At 55.6% G+C, this 15,834-nt stretch overlaps 1 protein-coding gene across 3 annotated transcripts in view; it reads left to right on the top strand.

The window, feature by feature from the left end:
• The window catches only part of CELSR1 (cadherin EGF LAG seven-pass G-type receptor 1), a 148,695-nt gene that overhangs the window by 93,446 nt on the left and 39,415 nt on the right, over positions 1–15,834 (top strand). For all 3 annotated transcript variants that reach the window (XM_057555962.1, XM_028168244.2, XM_057555963.1), the window contains exons 6-9: positions 9,568–9,725; positions 10,819–10,982; positions 11,438–11,563; positions 14,020–14,186. In XM_057555962.1, the coding sequence (XP_057411945.1) occupies positions 9,568–9,725; positions 10,819–10,982; positions 11,438–11,563; positions 14,020–14,186 (615 nt within the window). The remainder of the gene's footprint in view (positions 1–9,567; positions 9,726–10,818; positions 10,983–11,437; positions 11,564–14,019; positions 14,187–15,834) is intronic.

Genomic DNA, 15,834 nt, shown 5'->3' on the forward strand with positions numbered 1-15,834 from the left:
GACTGTGTGGGCTGAGCCCAGAGAGTCCATCTCTGCGACCCCAGGAGCCACTCGCAGGCGCCAGTCCCCATGCCAAGTGGAGTACCCCAGGGGCAGCTGCTCGGGTGCCCCTCCCCCATCTCTGGTCCAGCTGGGAGTAGCCGACGGTCAGATTCATAGGCCCTACGAGTGCAGGGACGTGAGCTTCTCATGGATTGCCTAAGGGTCTCCCACTTTGTGCCAAGGAACTTTTTGTCCACAGGGCCCCCAAAAGAAGGAACATGTTACCCCAGCTTTCCAAGAAGGTGCTGTTAAAACTGAAAGAACCCCGGTCTTGAGCCCTTCATCTGGCATTGGAGAAGAGACCCCCTCCACGCAAATCTGCATAAACTCCTGAGTTTCCAGAAAACCAGGGGTGCCTGCTTGGCCAGGTGGCCGCAGACAGGGGACCTGACACCGACGGCCAGCCCAGCAGGGACAGCAGCTGAGGGGCTCCTGGCTCCCTTTCACCGACTCGGGAGCTTTGTCTGGTGAGGGGCTGGGCCCAGTGAGGGGCTTGCACCTTGCCTCATGGATCTTTTCCAGAGAGCAAAAGTCATCCCCCTGGAGATCACTGGGGCCGTTAGGAGATGCTTATTTATACGCAGTGCGGAGCACAGAGACAACGCTCGGTGGATCTCCGCCTCCCAGCCCTCGGTTCTTCCGTGTCTGAGCCTATTGTGCGACCATCAGAAAAGCACCTCCTTTGACCTGTGGCCACAGTTGTCAGGAATTGGGTGACCTCTTGGCCTGAGAAACAGCAGGCTCTGCTGTGATTTGTTTTAAGGTGACCAGTTGGTTCTGACCCTTGTTAAAAATCTTTTCTTTTTAATGCTCCCCAAATAAAAAGAGTCCGTCCCCACAGGCCAGTATTTTCTTGGATAACTGAACACATGAAGGACTCAGAGCTGCAGGTGGCTCTGTGTTTGAGCCCTGGAGAAGGACCTGAGGCTGCCACGAAGATGCAGTGACGCATTGGCTGCTAATTGCTCCTTTTTTCTTTAGAGATGTAAAAGAAACTCTATATTTTTAATATAGGAAAATAGGACAGCAAAAGTACAGGGAGAATAGCCATTTGCGTGTATTTTGGCTTTCTTCCTGTCTTTCTTAGCAGTAACACGGCAGCAGCAAACTTCGTGGAATGTTCCCCTCACACACGTCTGTATGCATTTAACCCCACAAGGGAGGTGCCGTTTTTACTCCATGTTACAGCTGAATCTGGCGCGGGGGGCGGGGGGAGTCATGTGACTTTCCTAAGCGGGGTCAGGATGTGACCTCTTGGCCTTTGGGAGGTGATGCTCATTGGAGGCTGTGGTTACTGCTGTCCCCTGTCCCCTGCCAGCCTTAGGCCCTCACCCGCATTGGTGTGACAACCAGCCCAGCAACAGGGACTCTGCAAAGGGGCTCAGGTCCACTCTTCCAAATGACCCTGGAGGTGGGAGCTGTGAACTGAGCCGCTCTCTAGGAGAGGCTGCCCAGCTCAGCGGTGCGTCCCCTGCCCCAGGTCACTGGCAGGTGGGGGAGTGAGGAGCACCTGCCCCCTCAGCCAGAGATGTCTGCCTTACCTGGTGGCCCATAAGTGGCCCACCTGGTGGCCCGGTCAGGCTTGCATGCAGCAGTTTGCTGCCCACACCCTAAGGGGTTGCTGTGTCCCTCCTAGGATGTAGGTGTCCCATGTCTTAAAGGAAAAAGGTCAAGAAGACCTGGGCTTAAGTCTTAACATGAAACTCAAGAAATAAATCTGTTTACAGCTTAATCTGGGGGAACTGGGCTTCTCCTGTCAATTTCATTGACTGAAGATGGTGGAATGACTTCCTCTTTTAAAAAACTTTATTGAAGTATAGTTGATTTACAATGTTGTGTTTAATTTCTGCTGTACAGCAAAGTGATTCAGTTATACATATATATTCTTTTTCATATTTTTTCCATTATGGTTTATCCCAGGACACTGAATATCGTTTTCCCTGTGCTCTACAGTAGGACCTTGTTGTCCATCCATTCTACATATAATAGTTTGCATCTGCTAACCCCAAACTCCCAGTTCATCCCTCCCCCAACCTCCTCCCACTTGGCAACCACAAGTCTATTCTTATGTCTGTGAGTCTGTTTCTGTTTCATAGATAAGTTCATTTGTGTCATATTTTAGATTCCACATATAAGTGATATCATATGGTGTTTGTTTTTGTCTGACTCACTTCACTTAGTATGGTAATCTCTAGGTCCATCCATGTTGCTGCAAATGGCATTATTTCATCCTTTTTGTGGCTGCGTAGTATTCCATTATATATATATATATATATATATATATATATATATATATATATATACCATATCTTCTTTATCCATTCATCTGTTGATGGACATTTCGGTTGCTTCCATGTCTTGGCTATTGTGAATAGTGTTTCTATGAACATAGGGGTGCATGTATCTTTTTGAATTATAGTTTTGTCCGGATATATGCCCAGGAGTGGGATTGCTGGGATCATATGGTAATTCTGTTTTTAGTTTTCTGAGGACCCTCCATACTGTTCTCCATACTGGCTGCACCAACTTACATTCCCACCAACAGTGTAGGAGGGTTCCCTTTTCTCCACACCCTCTCCAGCATTTGTTATTTGTAGACTGTTTAATGATGGCCATTCTGACCAGTGTGAGGTGGTACCTCACTGTAGTTTTGATTTGCATTTCTCTGGTAATTAGCGATGATGAGCATCTTTTCATGTGCCTCTTGGCCATCTGTGTGTCTTCTTTGGAGAAATGTCTATTTAGGTCTTCTGCCCATTTTTCAATTGGGTTGCTTGTTTTTTTGTTGTTGTATGAGCTGTCTGTATATTTTGGAAATTAAGCCCTTGAGCCCTTGTCAGTCTCATCGTTTGCAAATATTTTTTCCCATTGAATGACTTTTTTTTTCCATTTATTTTATTTATTTATTTATTTTTGGCTGCATTGGGTCTTCGTTGCTGCACGCGGGCTTTCTCTAGTTGTGGTGAGCGGGGGCTACTCTTCATTGTGGTGCGCGGGCTTCTCATTGCAGTGGCTTCTCTTGTTGCGGAGCACGGGCTCTAGGCATGTGGGCTCAGTAGTTGTGGCACACGGGCTCAGTAGTTGTGGCTCGCGGGCTCTAGAGTGCTGGCTCAGTAGTTGTGGCACACGGGCTCAGTAGTTGTGGCTCGCGGGCTCTTGAGTGCAGGCTCAGTAGTTGTGGCACACGGGCTCAGTAGTTGTGGCTCGCGGGCTCTAGAGTGCTGGCTCAGTAGTTGTGGCACACGGGCTCAGTAGTTGTGGCTCGCGGGCTCTAGAGTGCAGGCTCAGTAGTTGTGGCACACGGGCTCAGTAGTTGTGGCTCGCGGGCTCTTGAGCGCAGGCTCAGTAGTTGTGGTGCACGGGCTTAGTTGCTCCGTGGCATGTGGGATCTTCCCGGACCAGGGCTTGAACCCATGTCCCCTGCGTTGGCAGGCGGATTCTTAACCACTGAGCCACCAGGGAAGCCCTGGAATGACTTCTTGATGCTGCTGAAGAGACCCCAACCCCCCATGGAAAATGCAGGCAAGGGGATGAACCACTTCCCGGCCCTGGGCGGCTTGCCGCAGCTCCACACCGAGGGGCAGTCCGGTTCCCGTTGGACAAGCCATTTTGTCCATATGGAGACTTCAGGTCCTGTGCCGAGTTCCAAAGCTGTCTGGCAGTTCCACTGCCCTGGAGGAGCCGGACTGGTCAGTGTAGCCTTTGCAGCGTGGCAGATGGGGCTGCAGGTAAACCCGATGTGGTGGGTGGCGCCCGTTCCTTGTGCCGTGTCGTGCTGTCTCGGGGCCTGGGATGCCGTGTGAGTGGGCAGGCGAGATGCTCGCTGCAGACACTTCATTCGGGGGGCGTGGGGCAAGTTGAGATGTAAGTGCCCCCGGAACAATCAGAAGGGACAAGGGGTTGGCAGTTGGTTGGGGTGTCAGGAAAAATCTGCCACGTCCCTTAATCTGTCTTTCCTACATTCCTTCTCTGCTCCTTGCCTGGGTGGCGTGGGGGGTGAATCCCTTCCCATAAGAGATGTGGACTTACATCTGTTGCATCGTGGCGTTTGAAGCACCTGTGTGGAGGCCTGATCAGCTAGCGGGGGGTCTGGAAGCAGGGGTCTGAGAGAGGCCGCGGCCTGCCTGGGGAGCAGGAGGGGATTCACACCTGAATGTTACAGGCGGGGAAGCTGAGGATCTGAGTCTCCACTAGAACATTCTGTGACCTGCCCTCAAGTGGGAACGCCCCTCCCGGGCCCCTCCTGGGCCCCCCGGGGACGCAGTACCTTGATCTGCTGTTTGAGTTCCAGCACAGTCCTTGTGGAAGGCTCCTTGGGAATTTGGTTTGGATCCTGGAAGCGTGTGTGTCTGGATGTCTTTTCCTCTTATCTCTTAGCTTCAGAGAGACACCACGCCTGCTTCGGAGGGGAGTCTCATCACCTCTGTGCCAGGACCAGCGGGGTGTCTCACCCACATTTCTTGGTGCGGCTGTCAGCCCGTGGGCTGCATTCAGCTAGCCCACCCGTCGGGTCCGAACCTCACAGTACACGTTCAAGGCTGCCTTTGGACTCTTTGTGACATTCCTCAAGCCCAGCCATCTGTGAATTCTTTGATACGAATGTTGGTTAATCATTTCTGACACAGAGTGTGAATCCATTTTGTTCCCAAGACTCGCCCCTCCTGGTGTCTGGTTTCGAGGCCCCCCCTACGCCTCCTTCCCCTGCATCCAGCATTTGAAACTGAACCCCCATCCGCCTCCCCCATGAGGAATTGTCTGCAGCAGGTTAAAAGGCTGTAGAAATGTGAGCGCTTCGTAAGGACCAAGCGCTTTTGTGCTCACAAACAATCCCCACGGGCTGCCCTGGGGCCTCTAAATGGAAACACCGGGAGAGGGGCTGCATAGGGAGAAGAAATAAGCTGGAGGGAAATAAAAAGGGCCGGCCCGCAAGTGATGACTTTGGGCGGATTCGCCGAGAGCCAGGAACCCAGATCTGCACAGATTTGCAAAGAAAGCTTGTTGTTTTGGTTCCCCCGAAGCACACACGGGGTCCTTCAGGGTTTTTCTCAGGTGGCGGCAGGGATGGGCATGGCGGGTGTGTCCTCAGTGGCCCCGTGGCTGGCTCCGCTCAGGGCATCCTGTGCACGCGGAGCGGTGTCGACGGCCCCACCTGCGGGCCCTGCCGCCTGGCCTGTGCCTCCATTTCTCGGACCTTGTGCCGGCTTTGCTCGGCCCCTGGGTGTCCACGCCGGGCTGCCACAGGGCGGGGCTGGGGGTGAGTGGAGGCAGGGATCCCCCGGCCGGGATGGGGAGGTACAGGGACTCGGGCCTTCGCCCATCCTGTGCCCAGTGCCCCTCTAACTCGAGAATTGAGACGATCCTCATATACTGCCATGTGGCCCCTTTATTCCCAGGCTGTCTTCTTCTTTTTTGCAAGCTTAAAAATTCATCTTAGAAATTGAAGGAGCAGTTCATCTCGTCTTGCTTTTTTTTCTTTGTTCCTCCCCACCCACGCCCACAGAGCCTCACGGGCCTTCTCGTCACCAGCCCCAGATCCCCCCCTCAGCGGGCTCACCTCCCTCCCCTCTTGCAGACACGCGGGGTGGACGTGCAGACCTGAGCCGCACGCCGTTGACATCTCCCGATTCTCCTGATTCCTTTCCCGCCCGGCCTCTGTCCCACCTGCCGGCCATCCAGCTGTGCTTTGTCTTCCCTCAACAAAAACGGATGAGCTGAACCCAGATCGAACACACCTGCTGGGGTCTTCGTCCCTGCCCCCCCCGAGTCAGGCTGGCTGTGTCATCACACGCACGCCTCCCGACCCTGACGGAGAACGTTCACTGCTCTTTTTGCCTGTTCTTGCTTGAGTCTCGACAGGAAGGCAGTGGGATGAGTTTATCCCCATTTTACAGATAAAGATGGGGAAGGAGTTTCTCAAATGTCCAGGTAGAAAGTGGCCGGGGGCATTGTGAATGGTGGATGCCCATCCAACTTTTTTTTTTATTATTGAGGTGAAATTCTCATAAAATTAACCACGTAAAATGAATAATTTAGTGCATTCACAATATTGTGCAACCAACCACCTCTATCTATTGATAGATCTGAGATACTTTCATCACCCTAAATGGAATCTCTGTGCCCATTAGCAGTCCCTCCCAATTCCCCCACCACCCGAGCCCTTGGAAATCACTCATCTACTTTCTGTCTATGTATTTGCCTATTCTGGACACGTCATATAAATTGGATGATACAACATGTGACCTTTTGTGACAGGCTTCTTTCACTTGATATGATGTTTTGGAGGTTCATCCATATTGTAGAAATACCAGTATTTCATTCCTTTTTATGGCTGAATAATAATCTATTCCACTGAATGGATTTACCACATTCTGTTTACCCGTTCATTTGTTGATGGACTTTTGGGTTGTTTTTACCTTTTAGTTACAGTGACTAGTGCTACTATGAACATTTATGAACAAGTTTTTGAGTCCCTGTGTTCAGTTCTCGGGGTCTATGCCTGGGAGTGGGGTCCTGGGTCATGTGGTGGGCCTGGTTATCTCTCTGAGGACCCCCATCCGTGTATCCTGAGTCACCTGCAACCTTGCCTCCTGTTACCTGCGGCCTTTGCCCGTGCTCCCTTCTTGTTCTCCTGGTGATCCTGACCACACGGGGACATTTGGCGTGTGGTTAAGCTTGTTCTGGGGCAGCGTGAGCGGGGGTGGGACAGCAGGGTGCTCTGCGGAGCCAGAAACCGGCCCTCGGACGTCGTTCCTTCTCCCCAGTACCTCCCTGTGCGTCTCTCCTGCTGGTCCTTTTAGTTCTCACTCTAAGAATGCTTGGTTCTGTGGTCCAAAGGGCCGCCTCTTTTGACCCAATGGCTGGTGGATCTGGGAGCAGGAATCGAGAAGCGGGCGTTGGGCGATGTTTGTTTTCCCAAAAGTCATGCTTGCTGCTTTAATGCAGTAACGCCGGGCTCTGAAATCTGTCTTACCAGCGGGCTGTCTCAAGTCAGTAAGTGCTGCTCTAAATACAAATGCTGATTTTTTTTTTTTTTCTGTCTTTCGCCTCCAGTTTTCCTCGCTGTTTCTGCTCGAATCCCGTGGCTCTGAGCGGCTCTGAGCTGTTGATTATGAGGTGCCGTTTACAACATCTGCAGTTGTGTAAACAGCAACTTCGTTTCAGTAAAGCCTCCCAAGTATAAATGCTGTTTATGTCCTTCCTCTGGAAGGCTCACACCCATCCCCAGAAACGTAAATTATAAGTTGTAAAGATAATACGGGGCTCGCACAGCTCAGGGACGGTTCTTTCCCCCGGATCGCACCTAATACTTAAGCATCCCATAATGAGCACTTGGACGTGTTCTCTAATGCGGGCTGCTATTACAGAGGGAGAAAACAGATTATTTTTTATACTTATCTAACTGTTGCTTAACCAACGGTGAAATCTTTAAGGATATAGCTTGGCCGACCTTGTGATCTCATCAACTGACGTAAAAGAAAATGGAAAGGATTATCCATGAGCTGGAATGTCAGGAGGCAGGGTAAAAGCCTCCCTCGGATTTACCTGAGAAGGGTTTGAGGGAGACTCCTGTGTCTCATGTTGATGTCACCCTCCAAGTCCCTGTAACACAAGAGAGGATGGGTATTCTAACATTAAATCCTTATCCTGTACACAGAGAGACTGAGGTATAGCGATAGCCTTGTCCAGGTCAGATGGTTGGCCAAGGGGGAACAGAAGGCCCAGGTGGGGTTGCCAGGTACAGTGGTGCAGGCTGTGCACTGCGCAGCTCCAGGGCACACCGCCAGGGTGAGTGAGGCCTCCTGAAGTCACACACCTTGGCTGCCTGGCTGAGCTCCCGTTACCAAAAGCTCCACGTCCTGCCTTTCAGCTCAGGGTCCTCAATCAAATGGATACTTCCTTGTTCCTGTTAAAAAACTGATGGTTTGGAATGAATTGTGCAGTTGTTATTTCCCTGTTAAAAGACCTTGAGGATGATTTAATTAAATTCCCTATGTTTTTACAACTCCCCGTTTCTAATATTATTATAAAGAAGCATCAAATTACATCAAGCTATAAACTCGACCTGACCCCAGAGCTGTCACGCGGAGGCACTAGGCCCTTGTTTGTACGGGTGATGGGAGGGCCGTGCTGGGACTGGGAGAAAGTGTTCTCTCCGTGGGGAGGAAGCGGGCCACTGCGTGTTGGGTGCGGATGGTGAGGCTTGGTGGCCCTTCACGTGCACCATCTGGGTTAACCAGCAGGCCACCTCACAGAACGCAGGTCTTGTCATCCAGGTCGTACAGATGGGGAAGGAAGTCCAGGGGCTGGCTGAGCCCGAGCCCGCCCTCTGCAGGTCTGGACATTGAGCCTGTCCCACATTACGTGGCCTGTGCAAACAGGCTCCACGCCCCCTGCTAGAAGGAGGCTGAGGGCTGTCTGGGCGGATGTGCCCGGTGTCCTCCAAGGGCGGCCAGGAGGCTGGTGAGGGATGCCCGCGACGGGCGGGCTGCCTGGGGAGAGAGGGCCGACCCCTGGATGCGAACCACAGCCTCCTTAAGAGGGGAACCTGCTTCTTCCAGAAGTGGGCAGGCTGCACCCTGTGTCACTGATCCCAGAGGGATTCTCGTAACCAGCCCTGGGCAGGGAGACTGAGTGCATGAGAACCGCAGGGACATCTGGGGGGCGAGGGGGGGGCTTGGTCTGGGGGCAGAAAGGGTGGTCGACCTCGGGCCAGCAAAAGGGACTGGAGGGTCATCCCTGGGTGAGGAAGGGCGTGAGCCCAGGGGTGACCGTGCGCACCGGGGGTCGCCAGCTTCCCGGCCCAGTTGGGGAGCACCACGCTGGCTGGGGGAGGCGGGGGGGCCGTCTGTAGGCCGGGCAGTCTGCACCCCAGGAGCCCGGAGCGGGCAGGAGCCTGGTGAGGCGGTGTGTGGACAGGGTCCGGCCCGTGCTTGGACTCTCAGGCAGAATCAGGTATTCAGAAGGAGGGGTCCTGGGGCTTTGGTGTCGGCTGCTGTAACAAAATCCACAAACCGGGGGGCTTAAAACAGCAGAAATGTATTCTCTCCCAGTTCTGAAATGAAGGTGTCTGCAGGGCTGGGCTCCCCGAGGGCTCTAGGGAAGGATCCTTCTCGTCTCGTGCAGATTCTGGGGGTGCTGGCATCCTTGGCTTGTGGCAGCATCGCTCCGGTCTCTGCCTCAGTTGTCCCACGATGTCTCCCTGTGTCTCTGTCTCTGTGTCTTTCTTATAAGGACACCAGTCACATTGGATTAGGGTCCATCCTACTGCAATATGGCTTCATCCTAACCAATTACACCTGCAAGACGCCTATTTCCAAATAAGGTCACGTTCTGAGGTTCTGGGAAGGACATAAATTTGGGGGGCTCACTGTTAATCCAGTACAGCTGGTTTGGGGACTAATTCAACACGAGGCCAGGGGGCCTCTCACCCTCCACGGATCGGGGGGCGTGTGCAGGGGCTGGGGAATCAGTCAGGGACGCTGGTGGGAGAACACGCTGACGCCTCCGTGCTTTCTCTTCCCACAGCCCAACATCGGCCGCCTGGGCCTGCCCCACGGGCCGTCTGGAGAGAAGGTGGCCGTGGTGACCGTGGACGACTGTGACACGGCCGTGGCCGTGCGCTTTGGCAGCTTCGTTGGGAACTACAGCTGTGCCGCTCAGGGCACTCAGAGTGGCTCTAAAAAGTGAGTGTCCCAGGAGACGGGCCCTGGTGTCCACCCCCCATGGCCGCTGCTCCAAAAGGGGCCGCCCAGGTCAGGACCCCGACACAGGGCACTCTGGACCCAGTGCCCTGGCAGCCCCAATCTGGGCTGGAGTCACATTCCCTCCCCTTCCCTCCAACACGTTAGAACCTTCTAGAATAAGTCCCCTTAGAATCATCTGCCAAGGTAGTGGCCAGGCCATCCCCAGGGTTGTGACGGCTGGATTGCTGACCCCAGAAGCCATCCCCAGCCCTGTCTGCACAGGATCCCTGACTTTGTTCCAATAAGTGCTGGTCCCTGTGATTCCATGTTCAGTCAGTAATCCCCTCCATTAGATCAGAGTGGCCATGTCACCACGTGGATCTGGAGGTCCCCGGGGCCCATCCTAACTCAGGTCAGAGAAATGCTGACATGGATGTTTGTAATGCCCGCTTCAAATCTCAGAGCAAAGGTTCATGCTGGACTCATCCCTAATTGTGTTTTGGTGGGATGTTTAATAAGCTCAGAAGAACCTGGTCTACCGTTCAAAGAACCTGGCCTACCAGTTAGAAGAGCCTGGTCTGTCCTGAGCGTCTGGTGTGAAATACACCTTTGTCATCGGATTCCCCGCAGCTGGGATGCAGCTGGGATGCACCCATCTTACTGATGGGACAGCTGTGACCTGGAGCGGCTCAGCTCCTTGCCCAAGGCCATGCCAATGCTCCTGCAGAGCCAGGGTTCTAGTTTGCTGTGACCGCCCCTCAAGGCCATTAGAGGCCAGAGGAAGGTGGCGTCCTGTTTTGGTGTGGACCGGCCCGGCCAGCAGTCAGGACTCGGGCGGTCACCCAAAACCTCCAGTTAGTCGGGAGCTGACACAAGGGGCAGAGGGGCTGCGAGCCGGTGGTGGCACCGGAAGTCGGATCTGACACGTGTGTTTGGGCCTGTTGGCCGCCTGCTTCCCTGGCCTCTGCACCCGTTGGATTATTGACGGTCAGGATGACGAGCGTGCCCTGCGGCAGAGGCCCCTGGGACGTTACAGCAGCGTCGGGGCTCCTCTTGCCGCCCGGCCATCCAGAGGTTGGTGTCGCCTCCACAGGTCCCTGGATCTGACAGGCCCCCTGCTCCTGGGGGGCGTCCCCAACCTGCCCGAAGACTTCCCGGTGCAGAACCGGCAGTTTGTGGGCTGCATGCGGAACCTGTCCATCGACGGCAGGAACGTGGACATGGCCGGCTTCATCGCCAACAATGGCACTAGGGCAGGTACGGCAGGATGCCCGGGGAATCGTGGGGCTGCGGCGGCCACGCGGGAGGGGCACCCTCCACATCCTGGGGGACCGAGCCGTGTGCGCCCAGCTGCTCTCGGGTCTGGGGTCCTGCAGCGTTGGAGCGGTGGTGAAGCTGTGGGCGGGCCTGCCGCTGACCCGGACACGCAACCCCAGGGTCTTGAGCCGGTCACCAGACGACCCCACGAGCCAGAGGGTGGGATGGCCCAGAGGCCCAGGGTCTCCGGACATGGGCAGTGCATTCCATGCCGTGTCAGGTCTTAGGTTCTGACAGCCCCAGAGGGTCCCAGGCCTGCCCGCCTTCCTCCGGCTGTGTCCACAGGGGGTGTTTCCCCAGCACGTGGGTCGGAGCTAGGAAACAGGGCAGTCCCCCTGAGTCACGCTCTGCTCCTGTTTCCCGCTCTGAGAGCACGCCACGCCCTCTGTTTCCAGGCTGCGCTGCTCAGAGGAACTTCTGCGATGGGACCTGGTGTCAGAACGGGGGCACCTGTGTCAGCGGCTGGAACACGTACCTGTGTGAGTGCCCGCTCCGCTTCGGCGGGAAGAACTGCGAGCAAGGTGAGGGCCTGGTGCCGCGGGTGCTGGGTGCCCGGGGCCGCCAGCCGCTGGTGGCACTTGTGTCCCCAGGCCTGGGTCCTGGTGGGGAGCGGGCTGGTGGGGGCACCATGGTGGGTGATGGTAGAGCAGAGGCTGGGGGTCCTGGACGGGTCTGCCGGGCACAGCCCCTCGTCTGAGCAGGGCCAGCGTGAGGTTGGGAGTCCATGAGGGTCAGAGAAGCGAGGTGCGGCCTGGCGGGGCCTCCCGGTGGCTTTGTGCCTCCTCACGGGCACCCTGAGGCCTGAAGGGCCAGTTCCCCGGGGCCAGTGCCCCCGTGCCCCTTATCAGCATCCCAGGGGCTCCTCCAGCTGCCTGCTTCCCTGCTGGATTGCGTTGTGGGCATCAAAGCCTGGGCCTCTCCCCTGACCCCACCCCTGTAGTTGTAGACACTGGCAGGTTTTAAACAATTCATTCATTCATTTTGAAGCAACGTAGTGTTAAATAACTGTCATCATTTAAAAATCACTGATGCGCTTTAAGGTAAACCAAAAGGGGGAGACTGAGGCCAGATAAGCTTGGGCGAGCTCCCCGGATCCACCGTGGCGATGCCCGGAGCTCATTAGCGAGTCAACGGCCAGGAGAAGTCCTGCCTGGAGCTGCTCACTGGCCTGCAACCCACGGCTTCTCCTTTGAAGTCAGACGCTCCTCATCTCGGCCTGTGTGCCCCACAGGATGGGCTGGGGGGTCCGAGTGTGACTTTTTTGGGGGGTGGGGACCACAGCTTTCCTGAGATTCTCTAAGGAGTCACTGAAGCAGAAATAGGTGGAACCTGTGACAGAGTGTTCTGGAGGAGAGCAAAGTTCGTTCCATCAATGCAGGTGAAAGGGGTGGAGCCAGCGGGCAGCTTACCTGTGCTGGGCGGTCCACCTGCCCAGGGCTGTTAGTGATGGAGCTGAGACACGTGACGTGGAATTGTATTCCATCCCCAGTCCTTGCTTGGGACACAGTTACCGGCCAGGGCCTGCTTTTTTGTTCTTGTTTTTGTTTTTTTAAATATGTATTTATTTATTTGGCTGCGTCAGGTCTTGTTGAGAACACACAGGATTTTCGTTGCCGTGTGCTGGATCTTTTAGTTGCGGCATGCGGAGTCTTCAGTTGCAGCATGTGGGATCTAGTTTCCCGACCAGGGATCGAACCTGGGCGCCCTGCATTGGGAGTGCAGAGTCTTAGCCACTGGACCACCAGGGAAGTCCCGGGGCCCGACTCTTTGTGACGCAAAGCACTGGGCACCTTTCAAGGCCCCAAAGGTCTATTTTCCGGGCAGCAGGTGGGCTGGGCTTGTGCAGGCCCTGTGGACAGGTTAGGCCCGCCCCCGGCTGATCACCGGGTGCAGGAAGCTCAGGTCACAGGGAGGGGCAGAGGGCCGGGTGGACACAGCGCCGGCGGGGCCATCCACGCCCATGGAGTTCCTGTTATGGAGGCCGAGAGTCCGGCTGCGGCTGTACCAGAGAAAACAGCTGCTGGGGTTTGGGTTCGTAAGAGCAGGAAACAGATGCCGGTGCTCACGGGGCTGAGTCACCCCCAAAGGTGGTCCTCACCTGGCATGCCCTGTGCGGTTTAACACCCATGGCGATAACGGCCGTCCCTCGTGGAGGAATTGGGGTGAGATTCCGGGCTGGGCCAGACGTCTGTCCCTCCCCGGTGCCTGTGACACGCAGGACTCTGGAGGCGAAGTGACGGAGCTGGTGTGACTCAGCGTCACCCTGCCTACTGGTCTGTCTGGCGTCCACAGTTTTTCCAAGTGTGACAGATTGGATGAGGCTGCTGGTCCCCCCCCGTTGCCACCTCCCTGGTCCCCCCCAAACCATCTGGGAGCCCTCGGCTGGCCCGCAGCCTTTCCACCTCTGTGCCCATCACCAGGAGCAGAGACACAGTGGCCTGTGTGCCTGAGGGTTGGAAATCCACCCCAGACGCCAGCTGACGGCGGGCCGGCCTGCAGGGTGAGGTGTGTGTGCAGGGTTCACTGCGGGCTCACGCGGTCCCACCAGGAGCCCACCCTCCGTACGGCCCCTGCTCAGGCCCCCGGGCTCCCAACCCGGCAGGTGTGGGGCGGGACAGGTAGGCCAGGCACACAGGGCCGCTCCACTGGGCCCGGGCGTCCTGGGCTGTCCCACTCTGCCTGAGAGCCCCTTACTGTACACTGGCCGAGGTTGAGAACCCCCAGGCCTCAGCCGGACTGCTCAGGAAGGTGGCCTGCGTCCCTAGTGGGGGGTAGGCTTTTGCAGAGCCCACGGCTCCTGGACTCAGAGGGCTAGTGCTGTACAAACGGAAGTCTGAGACCGGCCTTTGCGTTAAAATGAGAGAGGCCCAGGGTTTCTTCCCTCCCCCTCCTTGGGGGCCTGTCCCGTCCCCTACAGCTAAAAAGGATTCTCAGAGGCCCATCTGATCTGGGGAGGTCGCCATGTCTGTGTCCACAGTCATGCCCCACCCCCAGCGCTTCAGCGGGGAGAGCGTCGTGTCCTGGAGCGACCTGGACATCACCATCTCCGTGCCCTGGTACCTGGGGCTCATGTTCCGGACCAGGAAGGAGGACGGCGTGCTGATGGAGGCCACGGCGGGCATGTCTTCCAAGCTCCATCTCCAGGTGAGTGAGGTCCACGTCCCACTCCCGGCACCCGCAGGGCAGGTGTGCACCTGAGTGTTGCAGCCAGAGGCTCACGTAGCGCCACCCCGAAGCCTAGCCTTCCTGATGCATGCGCGGGGAACCTGGTCTCTTCTGTCTCCCCACACCTGCTGCTGGTCCCCCCGTGGGAAGGAGGAGGAGGAGGTGACCACCTCAATGCCTGGCAACAGATAGATGAGGACGGGGCCCCAGGGAGGCCTGACTAACCCTGCCTGGGTGGGGGCTGGGGGCTCAGAGCCCAGGCGGGACCCCCATCTCTTCTCAAACCTGCCGCTCCCCCCTCACCTGTCCCCTCCCCCCTCACCTGTCCCCTCCCCCTCACCTGTCCCCTCCCCCCTCACCTGTCCCCTCACCCTTCACCTGTCCCTCCCCCCTCACCTGCCCCTCCCCCCTCACCTGTCCCCTCCCCCCTCACCTGTCTCCTCCCCCACATCACTGCTCAGGAGTGTCTCCAGCGCAGGCCCGTTTGGGTTGCACTGAAGGTGCAATTTGTGCCTCTGGGATAATTACAGCCGTCATTGTTTATCCCTTATTAACCAGTAATTTTATCAGTTCATCAGGCAGTCCCAGGAGCTAGCTCTGGGCCAGAACTTGGCAGGCACAGTTCTGCCCAGGGGATGGTACTTTCCTCTGTGGTGGTTTCCCTGTTGGAACAAATTAAATTGGCTGATTCAGGTGATGAATGGGAGCTTGCAGGTTGTCATTGGCAGTGGGGTCAGTGTCGGAAAAAAGTACACTTCCAGTGGAACAACACCCAAAGCCACAAACTCCCATATTGTTTGAGGAATTACGTTATGGGCAGCTAATCCAAAAATGAAGGGCTTTTGCCAGGAACTGTGGCCAGCCCCTCCCTGTGGAAGGCTGGGTGGCAAGAGTGGTGACCTCGGGGGGATCCACCAGACCCCAGTGGCCACCCAGCAGGCCGCCTCAGGGCAGCTTCCAAAGGCTGGTCAGCTGGGGATTACAGGCGTATTCCGGGTTATTTTCACATGGCGTTTTTGGAAGGCAGGCCTCCTGCAGGCCCCGTGAGCGCTGGGTGCAGCAATCTAGGTGTTCCAGCCTTCACAGCAGGCCAGGCAAGGTACTTAGTCATCCTACAGCCCAGACAGTTTGGGTGATTGCTCTTAGGCGCCCGAAGTCCACCTTCACTGTCAAGTGGGAAAACCTGGCTGCTGTAAACGCCTCTCCTAAATCCGGTGACAGGTCTAAGGTGGTGAGTAGTTAAGTGCCACTGTCCTGGGGTCATTCTGCAGGCATTGCTTTTGTTTGTAGACATCCGTCACTTCATTGTTGGTCTGCTGGCTTTGGGGTTTTGTTAGCAAGGACAGCGAAAGAGAATGGCCAGGGAAATTAATGAGTTGACTCAGACTTCTGTGGAATGAAAGGAAACAAAATGTAAAAAGGTGAAAAATTATCCTCTTCAGTTGACTCTCAATTGAGGCAAAAAATCAAAGTACATTATTAGTTGCATTGTCTTTATAATCAGCTAAATACATTTTCTATTTTCCATCATGATTTCTTCTTTGACCCATCGGGTATTCACAGGTATACCTCTCAGCAAACAGGTGGCATTTTCTAGTAAATCATTTGATGTTTCTAGCATAATTGC

The sequence above is a fragment of the Balaenoptera acutorostrata genome, chromosome 11 (genome assembly GCF_949987535.1).
Source record: "Balaenoptera acutorostrata chromosome 11, mBalAcu1.1, whole genome shotgun sequence".
Classification (NCBI taxonomy): domain Eukaryota; kingdom Metazoa; phylum Chordata; class Mammalia; order Artiodactyla; family Balaenopteridae; genus Balaenoptera; species Balaenoptera acutorostrata.